The sequence below is a fragment of the Centropristis striata genome, chromosome 23, assembly GCF_030273125.1.
Source record: "Centropristis striata isolate RG_2023a ecotype Rhode Island chromosome 23, C.striata_1.0, whole genome shotgun sequence".
Lineage (NCBI taxonomy): Eukaryota > Metazoa > Chordata > Actinopteri > Perciformes > Serranidae > Centropristis > Centropristis striata.
This window is the reverse complement of record NC_081539.1, coordinates 24,636,507-24,657,202: the sequence shown is the minus strand read 5'-3', so window position 1 is coordinate 24,657,202 and position 20,696 is coordinate 24,636,507. Positions and strand designations below refer to the sequence as shown.

General features: G+C 39.5%; 1 protein-coding gene across 2 annotated transcripts in view; it reads left to right on the top strand.

Annotated features, from left to right (window-relative positions):
- odad2 (outer dynein arm docking complex subunit 2) overlaps positions 1-20,696 on the top strand; it is a 68,104-nt gene that overhangs the window by 22,294 nt on the left and 25,114 nt on the right. For both annotated transcript variants that reach the window (XM_059326474.1, XM_059326475.1), the window contains exons 11-15: positions 8,160-8,306; positions 8,693-8,902; positions 10,572-10,805; positions 11,826-11,936; positions 12,072-12,226. In XM_059326474.1, the coding sequence (XP_059182457.1) occupies positions 8,160-8,306; positions 8,693-8,902; positions 10,572-10,805; positions 11,826-11,936; positions 12,072-12,226 (857 nt within the window). The remainder of the gene's footprint in view (positions 1-8,159; positions 8,307-8,692; positions 8,903-10,571; positions 10,806-11,825; positions 11,937-12,071; positions 12,227-20,696) is intronic.

Sequence of the window (20,696 nt, the reverse complement as noted above, 5' to 3'; positions counted from 1 at the left end):
TGCCCACACCGCAGAAGCATAAAAATGAAGCGCGCCCGTGATAGGTCTGACAGGGCATATGGTGAATATTAATGTGTCAAAACATGGAAGGAAAAGAAACGCCACTGACCCAGACTGGCTGGGAATACCTCCGACCACTTGACTTCAGAGATTACCCTACCTCACTCAGCGGTCCATCTATTTATCTGGACTCTATCATTCAGAAAGATTATATTAAAACAGACTGTGTTTACTTTATTTCAGCAGCAATCTGTTTTACAGCATGTTGCAAACCTGGCCCCTTTTCTTTAACTGTAAAAATACCTTAAATGTGGCTCAAATTCAATTGTTATTTCAATGTGTAATAATGGTATACATTACATATTTTTACAGTAAGGGATTTCTTGATATAACTAACAGATTTGTGTTCTGTGACTGAAGTAAGATGGTTCACAGTGCTCCCCAGTAAATCTTTTATAGAAAACACTGCTGTAAAGTTCAACTCTTGATATTTTTAGCTTAGCAAAATAGAATATAATGGAAGGAAATTCCCACTCTGAAAGTAGGTTGTTACTCCTTTCCAGAAAGGAAAAACAGAAGATGTAAATGATATGAAAGAGGCAAATTCAGATAAAAAAAAAAAACCCTCACTGGTTTGTATATTTTGTACTTTTCAGCAGGGTTGTGGCATGAGCTTTAGGTTTGTGTGTGTGTTCAACAAGATGCAGCGCTGCACTAACCAACATGTCCCAGCTTTCTATCTGTCTGGAAACCACACAGCACAGTTATTTATGGGGTTTGTCCAGTAGTCATTTTATAATATCATTACCATCAGACGCTGAAACTTAGCATGAGCCAAGTTAAATATCTGTTTTATTTTAGGAGGAGATCTTCCCCCCCCCCCTTTCCCCTGCACTATAGACAGCCGTTTGTACTCGAGGAAGTTTAACACTTTCATAAAGCGACACATGGATGTTCTGTTTTGTGTTTTAATTATATTTATGTATGAGTATTTGCCTAGGGTGCGATGTGTTTGTTTTTATACTTGTATGACTGGAGATCTGTGCCTGTAAAATGGTTACATGGTCTCTCATTAAACCCACCATGCAGATTTTAGTCTGCCTAGCAAGCATGTGTTTATATGTGTGTGTATGTCTGTAACATACTGACATGGATTTTTTATTCCTTATTCCAGTCTGTAATGCATCAATGACACAGTATAAGCTGATTTTTTTTTCATACTTTTAGCATGTTTTTATAGGCCTTATTATCTAAATATCTAGTTATATGTACAGACTGTAAAAACAAAAAAGACAAACTAAGCAACTAAAGATGACTAAAGAGCTGTTTTACTAGTCAGGACTGAATAACTTCATGATGAGTTGAGCCACAAAATGTTATTTGAGTATTTTGTCTCAGTTTGAATAAGGACACAATTCTCCAGCTGCTATCAGTTAGGTTGGCCTGTGGCTTTCCAAACATAACTAAACATAAAACAATCCTCATATTCTCACAGATGTAAATATTGTGTCTGATACACAATATGTTACTGGTTAACTGATAAACATTCCAATATTGAGGGTTGTAAACATTTTCATAATTTTCTCTCTGCAATATTCAGAAGTTCTTTTCTTTTTTTAACTGTTCAGATTTGATTGAAACTAACAAATTGACTTCTGAACAGTCACAATAAATATTTCTGCTTTTAAAAAGTCACTATTTGTACAACCTTTGCATTGCATTAGTTTACCTTAAATACAGTGGTGGAGGAAATATTCAGGTCCTTCAATAAAAGCAATACTACCACATTGTAAAAGTACTCTACTACAAGTAAGTCCTACATTGAGAACCTTGCTGAAGTGAAATTATTTAATAAATACAATCATCAACCTAAAATATCTGCAGCAATAAAATGCAAAACACACATTCCTGCTTACTTTAACTATCAAAATGTACGTTTTTGCAACTTAAAGTAAGCATGAATGTGTGTTTTGCATTTTGCTACTGCAAATGTTTAAAGTTGTGCTAATGTTTCATGGTGTCAGAAAACCAGGCCTGTTTTCAGCTTTGTGACACTGCATTTTCCAGCTGATCCAAGAGGCTTTTTTAAGAGTTTATTTAGCTTTAGAAGTGGGAGAATTTCCTCAAAACATAAAGGAACACTTCATCCTTCAGTTAATCACGAACATTCAAAACCAACACATCTGGAGATATGTGGTTTTAACTGGATAGGAAGTAAGGAAAACTGTAAGACAAATGCAGTGGAGTAAAAAGAACATTATTTGCCTGTGAGAGGAAGTATATAAAGTTACATCAAATGGAAATACTCAAGTAAAGAACAAGTATCTCAAGTAGAGAATTTGAGTGAATTTACTTAGTTATATCCCACCACTGCTTAAATGTAAAAAAACCTGTAGATTAAGAGGCTGAGCTGGGTTTGGACACACATGGTATTGTGTTCATCCCTCATTAAGGTTGCTCCCCCTCTGCTGGGCAGCCTCAGTACTACTGCCCTGCTCTTCTCTCAGGAGAACCATTCTACTAATTGCTCCACTAAAACTAATCCTGTCTCCAGTGTACAAGAGCCAGTATCAGCTCATTTTCTCAACAGAAGTGAATTTGTTACTAATTACGTTCTAAGTAGTTAAGCATTTCTGATGCTTGTTTCAATAACTACAGCGCTCAATTAAAACATTTAATTTTTAGTGGCTGTAATGCATTTACAACATGTCTAATGTGGAGACTGTACTTACACGAATAATTGCATCATTTCATTTTCAATTCAAAGGCCCGACTAGACGTTTGTTCAGCGTGCACTGCACTTATTTTATGACAGAAAGGCCTATTAAGTGATCAAGTTTTATGTTAAAGGAGATCCTATGTCAAATATGAAGCAAGAAACAACCAGTAATCATTCATTCTAGCCCTACAGTACCTTTCCCATAATAGAGCAGGAGATTGGGTTTGTTCTTGTCATTAGCAGCCTTCCCTCTCAGTCTGCTGTAGACTGCAGAGAAGTATGAAACCTCATGCATCCTCTGTAGCGCAAACTCTGCCAAGACGCTACTTCCCTCTTACCCTGAGCTCTATGAAGTGCTGGCAGTGGCCCGAGTCCACCTGTCACCAGTCCAGCATTGCAGACATACGCTCTTATGTATCTGAGCACTTATACTCAATACGCACGTTTTCCCTCTGCTGGCAAGAAGCCAAGCACACACTCATGCACAAAATATATACAACAAAACAGTATCAAGAGCCTGAGGTCAACAGGGTATCATTGACAGCCCTAATAAGCCCATCCCCGCTCCTACATACTTAGTGCGGTGATTTATAGGCCTGGAGTGGCCCAGGCAGGGCAGTCTGTGTCTGCAGAATCCAGTCTGCTGCTCCAGAGGAACCAGACGAGAATAAGACCTCTATTCAGTAGTGGGAAGGCATCAGCTATTTAGTAGCTCAGGCCGAGACACCTGCAGTGAAGGAAGAAACAAAATGCGTAAAGCATCTTTAAGTGGCTGATACTGAGTTCAACTCATGAATGGAATTTGTCAGACAAGGCAATAACGCATTTATACAACTATCTTTCATCATGACCAGTTTAGCTGCCATTCACTTGCTGATTAATGATTATTATCCGCCTAAAAAGCCTGCTGCAAATTCCAAAGTGGTACTCCAATGAATCATCTGAATGGGATGTGTTATTAGCCGTGTTTCGACTAGCGGGAAGTCTCAGGCCACACCCTGTCAAAAGTCCGCTCACTCTGCGTGTCTCCATTACAAGTTAGCCCCTAGAGTGTGCACAACGTCAGCAGCAGCATGGCTAATTATGCACAGAGTCTCCGCTGATCATAAACATAGTTATTGTGAATTAACGGCATCGCTAACTATGCACAGAGTGTCTGATGTGTTTGTTGTAAACAAACAGAGATTGCTAAGTGAACACCTCCTGCAGCAGCAGCACATACACACTGTACTGCTACAGAGCTAACTGTAGCTAACTGCTGCTAACAGCGGCTCTTCTTAACAAGCCGTCGTTAGTTTCGTTTTTTATATAGACAAGGTCAATTTGTGTTTTTGTCTGACTTAGGTAGAGACTTACTTATCTCAATAACTATTGGATAGGTTGCCATTCCCATTTTATGCAGATGATTGCAGTCCCCAGAGCAGGCTTTGATCTACTGTCTGTCTGTTGACATTTGTGGTTTAAGTGAAATATCTTGACAGCTATTGGAGAGATTGCAGCAAAATATTCAAGGTCCCTATACGATAAATTCCTATGACTTTGGATATTCTCGTCCTCTAGCACCATTAACAGCTCAGCGTTTTCACTTTTCCAGGGAAATAGCTTGACAACTACTGAATGGATTGGCAACATTTTTTTGTAAAGTCATTTAAGGTTTCCGGAGGATGAGTCCTAATGACTTTGGTGATCCACTGACTGGTTCCCTCCCAGCAGCTTTACTCCAAGCTCCGTCTGGATGTCTGAGCTCTTCACTATCTTTCTAAGGCTGAGCCAAGCCACTCTCTGGAGGAGCCTCATTTCCACTCATTGTATCTGCAATCTCTTTCTTTCAGCCACTATCCAAAGCTCATGACCATGACCGTGAGGGTAGAAACATAGATGATAAATCGAGTGCTTTGCCTTCTTGCTCGGCTCCCTTTTCACCACAACACTGCTGACACCGCACCAAATCGTCTATCCATCTTCCGTTCCATTTTGCCGTCGCTCGTGAACAAGACCCCTAAGAATGTCTCAAACAACTTTTGGATGGATTGCTATCATACTTGGTATAAAGCTGGACATTCATGATCCCCACAGGGTAATTCCCACTGACTTTAATGATCCCCTGACTTTTCATGTAGCTCCATCACCAGGCCAAAGTCAATCTGCCCTATACTTTATTACCTCCACCAAGGATGTTATGCTATTGGTTTGGTTTGTCTGTTTGTCAGCAGTATTACAGAAAAGCTATTGTTTTTTTATATGATAGCATTTATCTCAAATCACTGCTTTGCTTAAGTAGAGCCTCATAGAGCTGCTTGTGTGGCTGTGGACTCTCACTTTTCCATTGGGGGAGATTTACTGCCATGAGTAGGGCTGGCCGATATGGACCAAAAGTCATATCCCAATATATTTAGGCTGATTATTGATATATACAATATATATATCCCGATATTTTTATCACAAAGTGAGAGCAAATGTTCAGTTAAAGTCACAAGTACTTTTATTGAAACCGTTTATTTAAGTGAACATAAAAACTGTATAACAACAGGAGTAGCTTTTTTTTCCCATATCAAAGCTCCATAAGTGCACATTTAAATAAAAAAAATATATTAGATAAAAATAGCCTATGAAATAAAATAGGCCAATCTTTTTCTGAAATAAATATATTTATATGAGGAAAGAATAATGAGCATTACAAAATAACTAAATATGACAAACCCTCGTAAGTGCAGCATTTATATATTAAGAAAGAAAAAACTATATCGATATATGTGATATGGTCTAATTCCATATCACATTTAAAAATATATCTTCTACATAGATATGTCGCCCAGCTCTAGCCGTAAGCAGTAGCAAATGTCTTAAGTAGTGGAAGTTCACTTGAGTTTATGAAGCAGACATAAAGATTTAATTTGGATTTTGAAGAACTTAATAAAACCCATCACAGGTTGTATAAACTCAGAATTAGTATTAGATATTGATTGCTGAAAAGTTAATACAGTAGATCATGGCAAACAATCTATCTCAAGTTCATATATCACTGCCAAGACAGTGCAAAAATATGAAACTACTTTACTTTTTGAGCTTCTTGTTCACAGGTCGAATGAATGGGTTCCACTTCAAGCATCTGCCCCTATCATGCTCAGAGAGTCAAAGATCTTTCACCATAAAAAATTGTCAGATGTTGTCAATGTTTTAAAGAATGTCGACAATACTTCAAGACCAAAGCTAACAAAAATGAAAGCACATGATCTGTTTTCTGTTCTCCCAGCTATCACTCCTAAACATAGCTTTTTTGTTGTTTTTACAAGGTACGAACCTCGCCTGCCGAATCCTTTGAAGAGTGAGAGTGGAGGAGACAAAGGAAGCCGTAGATCCACTGCTGTTAATGGGCAAATGGTTCACATTTAGGCTAGCATCATGATATGGAGAACACATGTGGCCGTTATCCTGCTGTGTCAGAGCACTGCTTTGTGAGGGAGATATGATCAAACACCACTTGAGACTCCGGTATAGGCCTACACTGATGAGCCGGCCCCTCCAACAGCTGCATGAAACAGATTACCGCTTCAGCCTTCTATATAGTGAAGGGCTATTTTCTACTCATATGGCTAGCTGATAGCAAGACATGTTACATTCTTATGTTTGGTTGAAATAATCTATTTAGGATGGTCCTCCTGACGTCTCAGATTGTTTGCGAAGTGTGCAAGTAATAAAGTCTTGGAACGGTAGAGGCGGCCTTGAACCCACTGGATGAGAATTCTATCTGTGGCACATTCAAACTACTGCAAAAATTGAATAATATTTGATTGTTCACTTGCCAGGAGATTTTGGGGCTAGCGTTTCAGTGTCACATATCAAAGCCATGTAGCAGGTCTAGTATTATAGCAGCTAACTTGCATTTTCATGCCACAAGCTTCTGTTTTATCTGACTACCGATTCCTTCCCATTCTCATGATCAAAACCATTGCATGCCAGCAAAGTTTGTTATGCAGCTGCATATGATACCGACTAAATATGGTAATATAAAAACACCATCGCTGCCTGCCTGGACGGTATTTTAACCATCTCAAAGCCCCAACCCTAAGACTGGTATTTTAAGTGCCATAATGCTGTCAACATGCATCCACAGCTAGGACATTATGTGGATTTATGCATTGCGACGGGAATCTGATGAAAGAAAACAAGGATTTGGACACTAAATTTAGGAGAGAAAAGTAAGGAAAATAGTATAAGGTTCTGCCACTGCCACATGGGTTGGGATTTGACCAGTGAGGCGAAATTTTAAATGTTAAGTGATGTCAGTTTTACCCAAAATCACAAACTTGCCTCAGTGGGCTTTACAGTCTGTATTGAAGCTCTCTCCCAGGACAAACACACTGCAAAAAGGGTGTGTCTAAAAACAAGATAAAAACATTTAATCTGAGGGAAATGATCTTGCTGCATTGACAGATAATTTCACTTGTTAAGATGTCTTCAGTTAAGATTCTTAAATCTAGAAATAAGCATGTTGAATGCTTAAAATAAGAAATTAACTCTTAAAACAAGATAAATTATTTAACACTTCTAAATATAAAGTTTTTTTTATCTTGGTAAACAACCAAATAATTGTCAGTGCACTCTGCTCGGGCCAGTTCATCGCTGCTTGCAGCTTTAATTTATCTTGATTTAAGAGTTAATTTGTTATTTTAAGCATTCAACATGCTTATTTTTTAGATTTAACAATCTTAATTCACGAAATCTTGTCAAGTGAAATTATCTGTCCATGCAGCAAGATAATTTCCCTCAGATTTAGTGTTTTTATCTTGCTTTTAGACACACCTTTTTTGCAGTGCAGTGTTGAGTGTGAGCATGAAGATTCTCCTGCACAGCACAGCCCTGATCGATGAAAAGTAATAACTTGTATTGTGTATTTTTCTGTGAAGTGGCAATAAAACACAATCAGTTTTCTGCCACGTGTGTTCAGGAGCTTGCATCTAAATTGAAGAGCAGATTTCCTTCCTCAAAGCACTTGTTGACCTAGTAGTGTTGTAGCTACTAAATCTCTAGGGTTCAGGTCTAAAATGATATGTGTGTATGTAGCAACTGTCAAAACATGTTCTGCTTTTGAAATGCTAACTCATCATTAGTTTCAGGGTTTCAGCACTATTAGTGTTCTTTTGCATCATAGGGGCCTTGTCTAATGGTTTCTGGTCTTGGCACTGTTCACTGCTCAGTGCACTGTTAGCAGATAATTTCTTTCCATCAGTGTTTACCACCACAAAGCTAAACACTTACCAAGCTGCGGTATAAACAAAACAACCCCAGCAGGAGTGGTATTATGGGGTGAAACAACAGAGGGACAAGGAGGGTTTGTATCCTCCTCCCTTTTCCAAATGTCTGCTTGATGTTTCATTTTCTCCTCTCTTCCTTTTTGTCTCCCCTTTTCATTCATTCATGCTTGGCATTATTATTTCAGGGAGGCGACCAGACGGCCACTGTGCTCACTCTGTGTGCCATGATGGACTTTAATTTGATGCAGGAGACGTGCCAACTGGCCATCCGGGACGTAGGTGGCCTTGAAGTCCTCATTAACTTGCTGGATACAGATGAAGTCAAATGCAAAGTGAGTAGCTGTGCCAAAGCTGGACCTGGATGGCCTACAGGCATAAACAGAGTCGGCCGTGTGTGCCAGCCTGTGTTTTAGTTACAGAAACACTAGTGCAGGGTAGAGATCGTGCCTTGAAAGACACGGGGTAGCAATTATTCTCCAGTGTGCCTAATGACTTGTGGGTGCTTTTTAACCTGATTTTATTTACAGCTTTTTGTTCTATCTATTTTTAGTATAATGTGGGTGAATGTTTGCCTACTAGATATTACTTTAGGTACTCTTAACACAGATGCAGGCCTCATGTTGGCTTAGACACAGCAGTTTCTTTTCCATAAAACAAACCTATAATTTTAAAAATGTCTTGCAGAGTGTGAACGTTTATTGTCTGTGTGTGTTTTTAGATTGGATCTCTGAAAATCCTGAGAAAGATAAGTCACAATGTGCAAATTCGTCGGGCCATTGTTGACATGGGAGGGCTCCAGAGCATTGTGAAGATTCTGGACTCACCAGACAAGGACCTCAAGGCCTTAGCTGCTGAGACCATTGCTAATGTGGCCAGATTCCGCAGAGCAAGAAGAACCGTCAGGCAATATGGTGGAATCAAAAAACTGGTAAGCATAAGCACAGGAAATAAAATTCCAGGGTCGACCATAAAGTTGGAATGATTTTGTTTTCGGACACAATCCACTGTTAATTGTGGTTTCATTGTTATTGTGATATGTTTGGAAGAGATGAAGCAATAAAGTTTATAGAAGATATACACTTTATCTGTCAAGAATAAATTACATTGTCACAATCATTTCATGGAAAGACGTAAAAAATATTTTATTCCAACTTCATGGGTGACCGTAAAGGTCTGGAGAAGGTGGCTATTTGCCGTTTCCGTGGTTTCGTTCACCGCTATGTAGAGACTTATAAAGTCCATACAAAGTAAAGCATATTAAGATCATAACTCATATATAACAACTTCCTTACTTACTACTAATAAGCAATAATTCTGAGGTTATTGAGGGAAAACTCTTAGTTAATGGCTTACTGGTTGTATAATAAGGCCATGCAGAAAAAGGCATTATTCACGATTCATAACTACTAAATAATGACAAATTATGAGCCAATATTGAACTTATTTGGGTGCTAATAAGCAACTAATTAATGTTGAATATGTGTTCCCTAATCTAAAGTGTTACCATATATATATAATAATATAATAATATAATTATACTCATCAGCATTATGAGAAGTTTGTCAGTAAATTAAGTTACCAATTAGTTTTTCATCTTATTTTTTCCTTTCACTATCAGAAATGGGTTTCCATGGTAATGCCTGAAAAGGTTACATCTTATGGTGGCAGATTTTCCATAAAACATGTTCTGTTTTTAAGTGTCAGCTAGTTTGTAATTTAGTACAAACTTTTTTTACACTAAACCTCAGACACCTTGGAAACATTAGAAAAACAGCACGGTGCCTTATTGCGATGTGAGCCACATATTACCATTGCTATTTAGTTTAAAGTGTTAAACACATATCCAGATTTTGCTGAACTACGTTTTGATACACAGCAAATTAATCACCCAGTCGTGTCCTTTTCACACGGTATGCCCTTGCCAGATAGCGGCCCATCTATGCTTTTCCACCCGGCCTTTGAAAGCAGCAGCGTGGGTGCTGTGGTACAACAGATAGAATGTCCCCGACATCCTCTGACCTGCATTCATGTTTGTTGACAGAGGGACCTGTGATTAAAGCCTCCATGGCTTGTATATTTTCCTCAGTCCCAAATCGGATGTTCTCATGTGCAAGTCACTCACGGAGGCAGATTAATTTCACGCTATGCTATAAGACCACCTTTGAACTGTGCTGTGTGTAATAGCTTTGCCTGCTCTGTCTCACTGGCCAGGAACTATGGATTAGAACACTGAATGATGGCCATAAACCGTCACACTGGGCTTTTCAGGCCTAACATCAACATCTATGCTGACAGTTTTCCACTCCTAGCATCTCTGGCTTTTTCATCCTTGCAGACCCAGTGGTAATAGAATTTTAATTACACCCTTAATCACAGCCAGCAACTTGCTATTCCCATCTGGAGCCATCCATTATCACTCCAATCCTACGAGCAAACTTTTCAGAGTCCTTGAATTTATGTCAAGTTCACCGAGTTTGTGTCAATGTGTGTCTGGAAGTTTTCTACTTAAACACGTGTGGTCTAGCTGTTTGTTTGCACACATTTTTATGTTTGTGTTTATCCACATGTAAGTCTGGGTCCCTTGTCTTTCTGCTCAGGTAAAGCTGCTGGACTGTGTCCCTAATTTAGCCAACCTGACTGCAAACCAGGAGAAAGATGTAGAGGTGGCTCGCTGTGGCGCTCTGGCCCTGTGGAGCTGCAGCAAGAGTACCAAGAACAAGGAGGCCATCCGTAAGGCCGGGGGCATTCCTCTGCTGGGACGCCTCCTCAAGTCTCCACATGAGAACATGCTTATTCCTGTGGTGGGCACTCTGCAGGAGTGTGCCTCAGAGGTGAGAGGGAGAACGTTTATGAATATAGGTGGTGCGCATTTCTCTGTGGAGTGAGCATTTTGATACTTTCACAGTATTTATATAGCACATGGCATACGTTTTCTCCCGTGTCAGCGTGGGTTCTCTCCTGCTCCTCCGGCTTCCTCCCACAGTTCAAACACATGCACCTTGGGTTTAACTGATGACTCTGAATTGCCCGTAGGTGTGAATGAGTGTGTGAATGGTTGTGTGAATGGTTGTGTCAGCCCTGTGATAGTATGGAGACCTGTCCCGGGTGTATACCGCTTCTTACCCAATGTCAGCTGTGATTGGCTCCAACCCCAAGTCATATGATAATGAATGAGTGAAGGAATTACTTGTTTTATGATAAAAAAGACATGGGGATCTCACTTTCCATAATATGGGCCCAGTGAGGATAGAAAATAAAGATAAAAGTATGATACTTGCCATATAGCACTGAAAACAAACCATTAAAAATAGTACTAGTACATTTGTTTGTTTGTTTTCTTCTCAAAATTCATTATTTTGAATAACCCCTTGAGATGCACCATCTTGTTTTTGTGGGGGTCCTCAACATGTCAATATAATATAAGCACAGTTATGGCAACACAAAAAATCAACACAAACAAAGCACAAAATAAATAAATACATGAGCCGTTCAACAAAAGTTGAATAATAAGCCATAAAAAAGTCTGTAGATCAAACTCAAAGAAGAGCATGAAAATGAATCATTCTGAGATTTTCAGGAAAATACTTCATGCGCCAGTGATATAACTAAGTTATGAAGTTGTAGAGTAGAGTTAATCCATTGGATTATAATACGTACATGCATATATATATATATATATATATATATACACACACACACACACACACACACATTCAACAATACAACATACAACATCACCATACATTACTGTATGAAAATAAAAATAAATCATAAACTAATTTTGTCATATGTCATGTGACATTATAGATTAATGTTGTTCATATGGACTGTTAATTGTTGTTTCACTACAGGAAAGCTACAGGGTTGCCATTCAGACTGAAGGCATGATCAAGGATTTGGTCAAAAACCTAAGCAGTGACAATGATGAGCTACAGATGCACTGTGCCAGTGCAATCTTTAAGGTAACTGTTGATGGATGGTCTATGAAAAAATGAACAGAGTAAGAGAAAAGGAGACAGAGTAAAACCGTTTTTCTTAGACTTTGTCTCTAGACATCTTCATCTATTATCATGTTGACCCTCTGTTTTGCCTTGCAGTGTGCAGAGGACAAACTGACTCGTGATCTGGTCCGTAAGTACAAAGGTCTGCAGCCGCTGGTTTCACTGTTGAGCAAGGCCAACAACAAGCAGCTCCTGGCTGCAGCCACCGGAGCCATCTGGAAGTGTTCCATCAGTATGGAGAATGTGGCTAAGTATGCCCAGGACTCAGGGTTTCACCTTATTACCTCTCATTAACACGCACATTAACACACACACTTAACATACCAGAGATACAGAAATGCATTGTAGCCATATCTTTTGGGATGTATAACTATGTGTTTGTAATTAGTTGTCACAGACTAGTTTGACTTTGATAAATTAATCATCGTTCATAAAAACAACAATCTAATGAGCTTCAGTGTAAAAGGGGATTAATAGTAATTAGACGTTTCACCCACATGTGCCCATAACCTGGAAAATATGTTTCCTGAGATGATGTGGTTAACAGCAGGGTTACAGTATGTGAAAACAGAACCAATAAGGAGTTCATCTGACTTGCGTGCATTATGGCCGTCATGCCATCAGCACATATGTTACTTTTATGGGAGGCTCTTATGCATTTATGACTAGCTGTGTCACTTTTTCCACTCATATGCTGTCATATCTGCCTTTTCTTAACCATTGTTTCTGGTTGAAGTGATTACTTTGCGTAAAATGTAAAGTTTTTGTACGGTTTCTATTAGCTCTGATCTTTTATGTGACTATTTGCTGCTAGAATTCAGTCTTTCCCACTGTTAACAAAGGCTCAAGTCAATGTGCTGATTTTATAGACTTCAGTAATGTGTTAGTCCTGTTAGTATTGAACCAAATGCAGGCAGACTGAAAGAATCAGCCCCGAGACTGTGATTTTCTAATGTCAGAAGACGCAGGCTGACAGAGCCTTTAATCATTTGTCATGTAAGGCAGAGGTTTATTTAAATGTCATTTAGTCTGGTTCCTTCAGCAGTGACATTTCTGGAATGGTTTTTGACTTGTACTTCAGTGTCAGATGATTTTTAAGTCAGTAATTTTCCCTCTAAAATAAATAATGCCCGGAGACCGTGCCCTGGCAGCCCCAAACATTTTTACTAGCGCTCCCTTGAATGAATGATTTAGCTGTATTTATTTTCTTATTCACTGTGAGGCAGGGGACATAATATATAGCCCACATGCAGTAATTCAATACCTTCTCAACACATTAATCAAATCAGAACCGATTATCTCCGGTTTAGCCAAGAAACTGATAAGACATTGTCCTTTAATCATTTTTATGATATTTTATGAAGTTTGAGGCTTTTCACTGAGGTGAGATTATGTGAAGATTCTTTTCTTCTGACTCAGAAATGCCGCATCGTTGAAATTACAGTGGAATTCTATAAATAACAAGAAAAAAGAGCAGTAGCACTCACAAGGATCTTTCTTCACTTCATATATCATGACTGACAGAATGATATCCTACATTTAAAGTCTAAGTTAAGTCCTCCCAACTGGAACTGAGTGTCTGCTGCCACATCGAGTTAAGAGAGGATTCCTTTACAGGAGCAGGAGCATGACAATAACATTCCTTTAAAGCAAGATGGACAGATCGCTGTCTGTTTAACCCACAGCATCAAAGGAAATATAATTTATTATTGAATTATTAAATATAGTGGCATGGCTATTAGTCTATACTAAAAAAATATTTTTGTCTGGTAATTTACATTAACTACGAATTATTCAGACACATTCACTGCGTCCAAAATGGCTAACTATGCTTTACATACTCAATACGTGTACTATTTTTCAACATACTTTTGTGTGAAAAACAGTATCACACATTTTTCAGAAACACTGAACTGTAATTAACACGTCACTACCTGAGAACCTCCTTGTTGGTTGTAGACGCATAACTTCAAATCTACTGTCTCTTCTGTCTTCTGTTCTGACAAAAAGCATGATGAACTTTTTGTTTTTTCTTCACAGCGAACATAGATCTTGCATGATTTCTTTGTTTTATAATCAATCTTTATTTCAAACTGTCAACAACACATTTCTATTTGCTCCAATTTTATATGGATCTAACAAAGATCTAAGACTAAACACTTCTCCTTTGCTGGGATAATCCATCACCCTGACACCTAGCACATCATTTATTGGGCTGGTCACAATAAATGGCCACTCTAAATTCTTCAGTTTTATCACACAACACAATGCCACAGAAGCTTTGAGTGGGCCTGCAATTGGCATGCTGACTGCAGGAATGTCCACCAGAGCTGTTGCCCATGAATTGAATGTTCATTTCTCTACCATAAGCCATCTCAAAAGTCCTTTCCAATAATTTTGCAGTACATCCAACTGTCCTCAGGACCTCCTCAGCCACCCAGCAATTGGTAAATGGTTAATGGACCTGTACTTACATAGCGCTTTTCTAGTCGCATTGCGACAACTTAAAGCGCTTTGCACTACAGACTGCGCTCATTACCCCGTTCACACACACATTCATACTGGTGGCAAAGGCTACCCTAAACGGTACCACCTGCCACCATTGGGAATTCATTCTCACACCGATGAACGCAGCATCAGGGTTTGGGGTTCAGTATCTTGCTCAAGGATACTTCGACATGTGGGCTGCCACCGTCAGGGATAGAACCACCAACCCTCCGATCGGTGGGTAACCCACTCTACCAGCCGAGCCCAACAAATTGGTTTGCGTAACCATAGAATTTCTGCCAGACACCATCTCAGAGAATCTCATCTCCATGCTTGTGGTCCCCACTGGGGTCTTGACCTGACTGCAGTTCGTAGTCGTAAGCGACTTGAGAGGGCAAATGCTCATCCTTGATGCTGTCGTCAGAAGTGTTCTCTTCACTGATGAGTCTCAGTTTTCACTGTACCGGGCAGATGGCAGACAGCATGTATGGCCTCATGCGGGTGAGAGGTTTGCTGATGTCAGCGTTGTGAATATTGTGGCCCATGTTGGCGTTGGGTTTATGGTATGGGCTGGCATATATTACAGATAATGAACACAGGTACATTTTATTGATGGCATTTTGAATGCACAGAGATACCGTGATGAGATCCTGAGGCCCATTGTTGTGCCATTCATCCACGACCATCACCTCATGTCGATGCACAGCCCTAAGTTGCAAGGATCTGTATGCAATTCCTGAAAGCTGAAAACATTCCAGTTCTTGCATGGCCTGCATACTCACCAGACATGTCACCCATTGAGCATGTTTGGGATGCTCTGGATTGGCGTATATGGCAGCGTGTAATAATTGAGTGGCCACCGGGAAAGTCTGAGGCCACGCCCTCTAAAAAGTCCGTTCATTCCGCGTGTCTCCAATACTTAAAGGCCCCTAGAGGGATTTACGAGACTTTACGAGAGGTGATGTATGGTTTTAGATCGTCTCGACCGATTAAACACGGGAGACGCAACTGTTGCCGCCGTCGCTAACTGTGCACAACGTCAGCAGCTGATCATAAACAAAGCAGCATGGCTAATTATGCACAGCGTCTCCGCTGATCATAAACATAGTGATCATGAATTAAACGGCATCGCTAACTGTGCTAACAGAGATCGCTAAGTGAACACCTCCTGCAGCAGCAGCACCCACACACAGTACTGCTACAGAGCTAACTGTTAGCCTATTAGCAATTTGCAGACTGGGCGCTAAGAGGTTAACATCCCCTCCGGCTCCAGCTGCAACTGGGAGAGACTGCTGCAGGAGGACTGTGCCGCTTTGTTCTTACTCTTGTTAATAAGCCACCGACCCCACGGCTTGTTAAGAAGAGTAAGAAGGAGTCTCCAAAAGTCTCCAATAACACCAGAACAAGTCGCTGGATTTGCCTCATTCCGGGTATTGTGCTGAAGTGGAAACACCCTTAATCATGCTGTCTAATCAGCATCTTGATGTGCCACACCTTTTAGGTGGATGGATTATCTCAGCAAAGGAGAAGTGAGCAGAATTATAGGCCTTTTGTGTATAGTGAAAAAGTGTTAGATCTTAGTACCAAAAGAAAACCTCAGAATCACACACATACAGATGAAGCACTGAGAATATAAAACAAAAAGCAGTGCCAATCAGAAAAAGACAAACAAATCTAACCTAAAATAAATAAATGATGCCATTGTCTGTTATGAAGGTCATCATCACAACCACATTGCATAGTGGAATATTTATATCTGCCTAATGTCAGATGTTTACATACTGTAATGTTTTACCGGAAATAGATTTTATAACAACAAACTAAACATTCCTGCAGGTTAACCCAGCATTATCTAACTGCTAAATAACTATGCACAGAGTGTTCTCTGACTTTTAGGCAAATTATACTTAACATATTTTTCACATTTGTAATCTTTCTTAAATAAACAATGAGTTCTAAATTTTGGCCTTTGCCGAACAGTTCTTTCTATTGACAGACAGTTCAGTTTTCATGGTACAAAATCCAGCTTTTTAATAAGTTTTTCTTAGAAAAAAAAGCAGCTAAATGACACAGATTGGGAGCTCTACTGACTGCAGCTTGGCGAGATGATAAAACAAGTTAACTACGCTGGCCATGAGTAATGTGGCAGCTTAATACACTTACTGCCAGTACAGGCTCTCTGCCATACATAATGACTTGTCACACTGTTGCTATGTAAAACACTTATATTACTACTGATAATAACAATAATAGAAATAATTATAATGATGCCATTAATCACATGTAAACCACATTTAGTGACACTTCATTTACAAACACTGAAAAACACTGTGGTTGCCTTCACTCTAAATTTAACATGTCACAAAGGTGAAAGTGCCATAATATGAATAGAGTTCTCATTTTGTGGTTTCTTTTCCTGTGTGTGTTATTTTGTTTTTGGTCGATGTGGGCCGTTGGGTGTGAATTAAGGTGAAATTTGGCCTCCTCCTCCTCAGGAGGAAACCAGCATGATGCACAGCAAATGTTTTTAATGCGCACTTGAATGTGTAAGTGGATCTGTTTTTTTCATACCCTCGGGCTTATTTGAATCACTTAAAATGTCTAGGTCAGGCAAAAGCTTGGAATGAAGTGACCGAGTCATTACTGTCAAAAAGGAAAGGCTGCTAATGGTAACAGGGTTTTAGGGGCATGCGCTCGTTTCAGAATCAATCATAGGCTGAGTGGTGTACTGAAATGAAAATCATTTTAGAATATATTTTTGCTACAGCAATAATGAAAGGCAGAGTGGATTTTTTTCTCTTTTTTCAATAAGTGCATGTTCAAATGAAACAGACCTTGTGGCCCATTGCAAACAACATGATATTTTCTTTTATGTGACTGATGATTTGCGTGGTCTGGACAGTATAGAGGTCGGGGGACCTCCACTCAAGACAAGTAGCAGCATGTGTTAGCCATTTTCCTGATTAATGATGCATCAAAATGAGAGATGATTGATGCCCCGAAATATAATTACATTCATAACCTAAATGTGTTTGTTTAAAGACCACATAAGTGTATGCTTTTTGTAGGACTTCCAATATAACAGAGAGGGCTATACCTGGGCCAAGCTTACATGAAAATGCCTTTGTAAAAGTCCTGCTTGGAAACATAACTTTGTGCAGATTTATGGACACATCGATATGTGGTCCCTTGAGCCTGTATACTGAGGTGTTATGGACACACAAAAATGCTGTTAAAAAGCCTTAACAAAAGAGTAAGGGAATAACTTTGCAATGGAAAGTCACAACTGCCAAGTCTCAGCTTGTATTTGCCAGCTCAGTAATGTTTGGGGTCAAGATTGTGGGGTTCGCTTCCAATTACTGACTACCCCACCATCTTACCTCTGTTCCAGCCCTATGATGAGCACACCATAATTGCCCTTTCAAATGTCTCATTACCTCAGAAAAGTTCTCTGCTCACCCAAGTTATTCACTGCTCTCCTGTTTCCTTTCAAATAAAATAGATCAATCTGTCTGTCCAATCCAAGTTAGAACCAAGGTTATAATAGTTTTGGATTTTTCATTAGTTTTAGTTTTAATTTCGTTGTGATTTTTTGTTTTCAAATTCAGCTAGCTTTAATGAGTTTTTAGAGTGAGTTTGCTTTAATTAGTTTCCATTTTTTTTAAAAAAATGCTTAGTTTTAGTTTAGTTTTTATTAGTTTTAGTATTAGTTTTAGGGTTTTTTGTAATGGGGTAGTTGTTGGATGCCAGATTCAAAAAAGTCACAATGAATGTTTCCTTTATTTCGTTTTTCTCATCCATCTCAGCCCCAATAAGTTTACTAAGTCATAAAGCCAGATAGATGAAATGGAAGGTTTATGTATGAAAAAAAGTTGACAAAGACAAAAACGAAGGACATTTTCACTTTAATTTTAGTTAGTTTTGTAACCACACAACACAGTTTGAATTAGTTATCTTTTTTTCTCTCATTTTTATTTTTATTTCAGTTAACAAAAATGTTTTTTCAATTCTAGTTTTTGATATTTTGTTTTTTGTTAACTATAATAACCTTGGTTAGAATGAGTGACTTTCCCTCTCTCTTGGTCACTGCGAAGCATCTTTGGGTCCATGAAAAGTTTTGGACCTTCCTTAAAACACCAGTTGGTATAAAAGGCAGCATTCAAGCTTTCCACACTTAGTTGAATGACTAGCGTAGAAGAATGAGAAAAGGAAAAGTCACACAATCAATCATAGAAATCTGCTGCACAGAAGCTCCACTGTGGTTCCTGTGTCTTCTGACAGGCTTTAATAAGCTTCCTCTTGTGTTTGCAGTAGAAGCCGCTTCAGGCAGCCTTGTGTAATGTTTCTCTTGCCATCACGTAATTACTTCAGCTGGGATTGGCTTCACAAAAATAGACATGCTTTACCGTTCATTTATCAAAAGTTATGTCTGCGATTACAAGATAATTCTACTGCAGACAACTACAGATGACACTTCAGTGATGGCATAGGGAAACCATTATTTTTCTTGATGGTGAATTTCATTGAAGTTAACTTTGGCAGCTCCTATGTTCATTAGCAGTGTTTTCACTTGCAAGAATAGGCCGTGTGTCGGTGGACCCTGACCAAAACCAAATGACCTTGGCCCTCTACAATAGCTTACGGACCGTGATGCCAGCAACCGTAACTGTGAATAAAAACAGTCGTAGAAGTTAACTGTACATCAGAGGTTTGTTGAGGTTTTTTGCAACCACATTATATCCCCTTTAAATGTTTACTGTAGTTTACCACTCTATAGCATTGGCAAACAAGGAAAAATCACAGCAAAAGAGGGAGGGAGAGTTTCCAAGCCGCAGCAAAGCTTTGGTTATGCAAAATACGTACAAGGGACAACTGTGAGCAAGCCGTGGGAAAACTGCCTGTACTGCCTGCTGGGTTACAGTAAGAGATCTATGCCCATGTGGCTTAGGGCACAGTAGTTGCTACTTGTCACTTGTGCCCCATTTCCAACTGCATGGTTGGGCTTAACTCGACTCGCTTGCTTTTGGGTCCTTTTCTCTATTTCATTTTCCACTGCAGATAGTACAGAGTGCTTTTGTACCCGCTCATCTTTGTTACAATACTCAATGAATCCTTTATTTGCCAACCAAACAGAGGACTGCCTGCACTTTGTCAATTATATGGCGTATCGTTGTGGGCTGTCGTGTAAAATCTGGGTGAATATAAAATTGTGGCCGCTAATGACGGTGGCTTTGCTATTTAAAAAATCACAGATTTGTGCAGGATTTTGCCAGGTTACATCAGTGACAATTCTGTCTGACCAGTCAGTGGTCTGCAGTGTTTTAACTCCACCTTCTAGTATCAGCTCAGCTCACTCAGACCCTGACTGAAGCATTTGCAACCAGAGTCTGTGCAGTCAGCAGTGATTGATGTTAGTTAGTTATTCAATGCTATAATATCATGCTTTCACCCACCAATTTAAAAAAAACAAAAAACACTTAAACATGTATCAGTGTGGTAATAATTAGCTAAATTGAAATAAACCATCTTTGGTAGAAATGTATTAGACCTCTACTTCGAGATTTTAGTTTGGCTCATGTTTCATCAACTAACAATAGCCGTGTTTTGACTAGGGGGAAAAGTGGCCACCGGGAGAGTCTCAGGCCACACCCTCTCAAAAGTCCGCTCAATCTGCATGTCACCATTACAAGTTAGCCCCCAGAGGGATATATGAGATACCGGAGGTGACATATGGTTTTCGACCGTCGCGTTATCGCTTAGTGAGAGTTTCGACCTTGATGTCACATATGCAACAGATTAAACATGGGAGACTCAACTGTGGCCGCCGTCGCTAACTGTGCACAACGTCAGCAGCTGATCATAAACAAAGCAGCATGGCTAATTATGCACAGCATCTCCGCTGATCATAAACGTAGTGATTGTGAATTAACCGGCATCGCTAACTATGCACAGAGTGTCTGGTGCTTGTTGTAAACAAACAGAGACCACGAAGTGAACACCTCCTGCAGCAGCACATACACACTGTACTGCTATGGAGCTGACTGTTTTAGCAGTTTGTATTAGCAATTTGCAGACTGGACACTAAGGGGTAAAAATCCCCTCCGGTTCTGCAGCTGGGAGAGAATGCTGCAGGAGGACTGTGCTACTTCGACTCATTCTTACTCTTCTTAATGAGCTGCTGGCCCCGCAGCTTGTTAAGAAGATAACACCATAAAAAGTCACTGGATTTGTCTC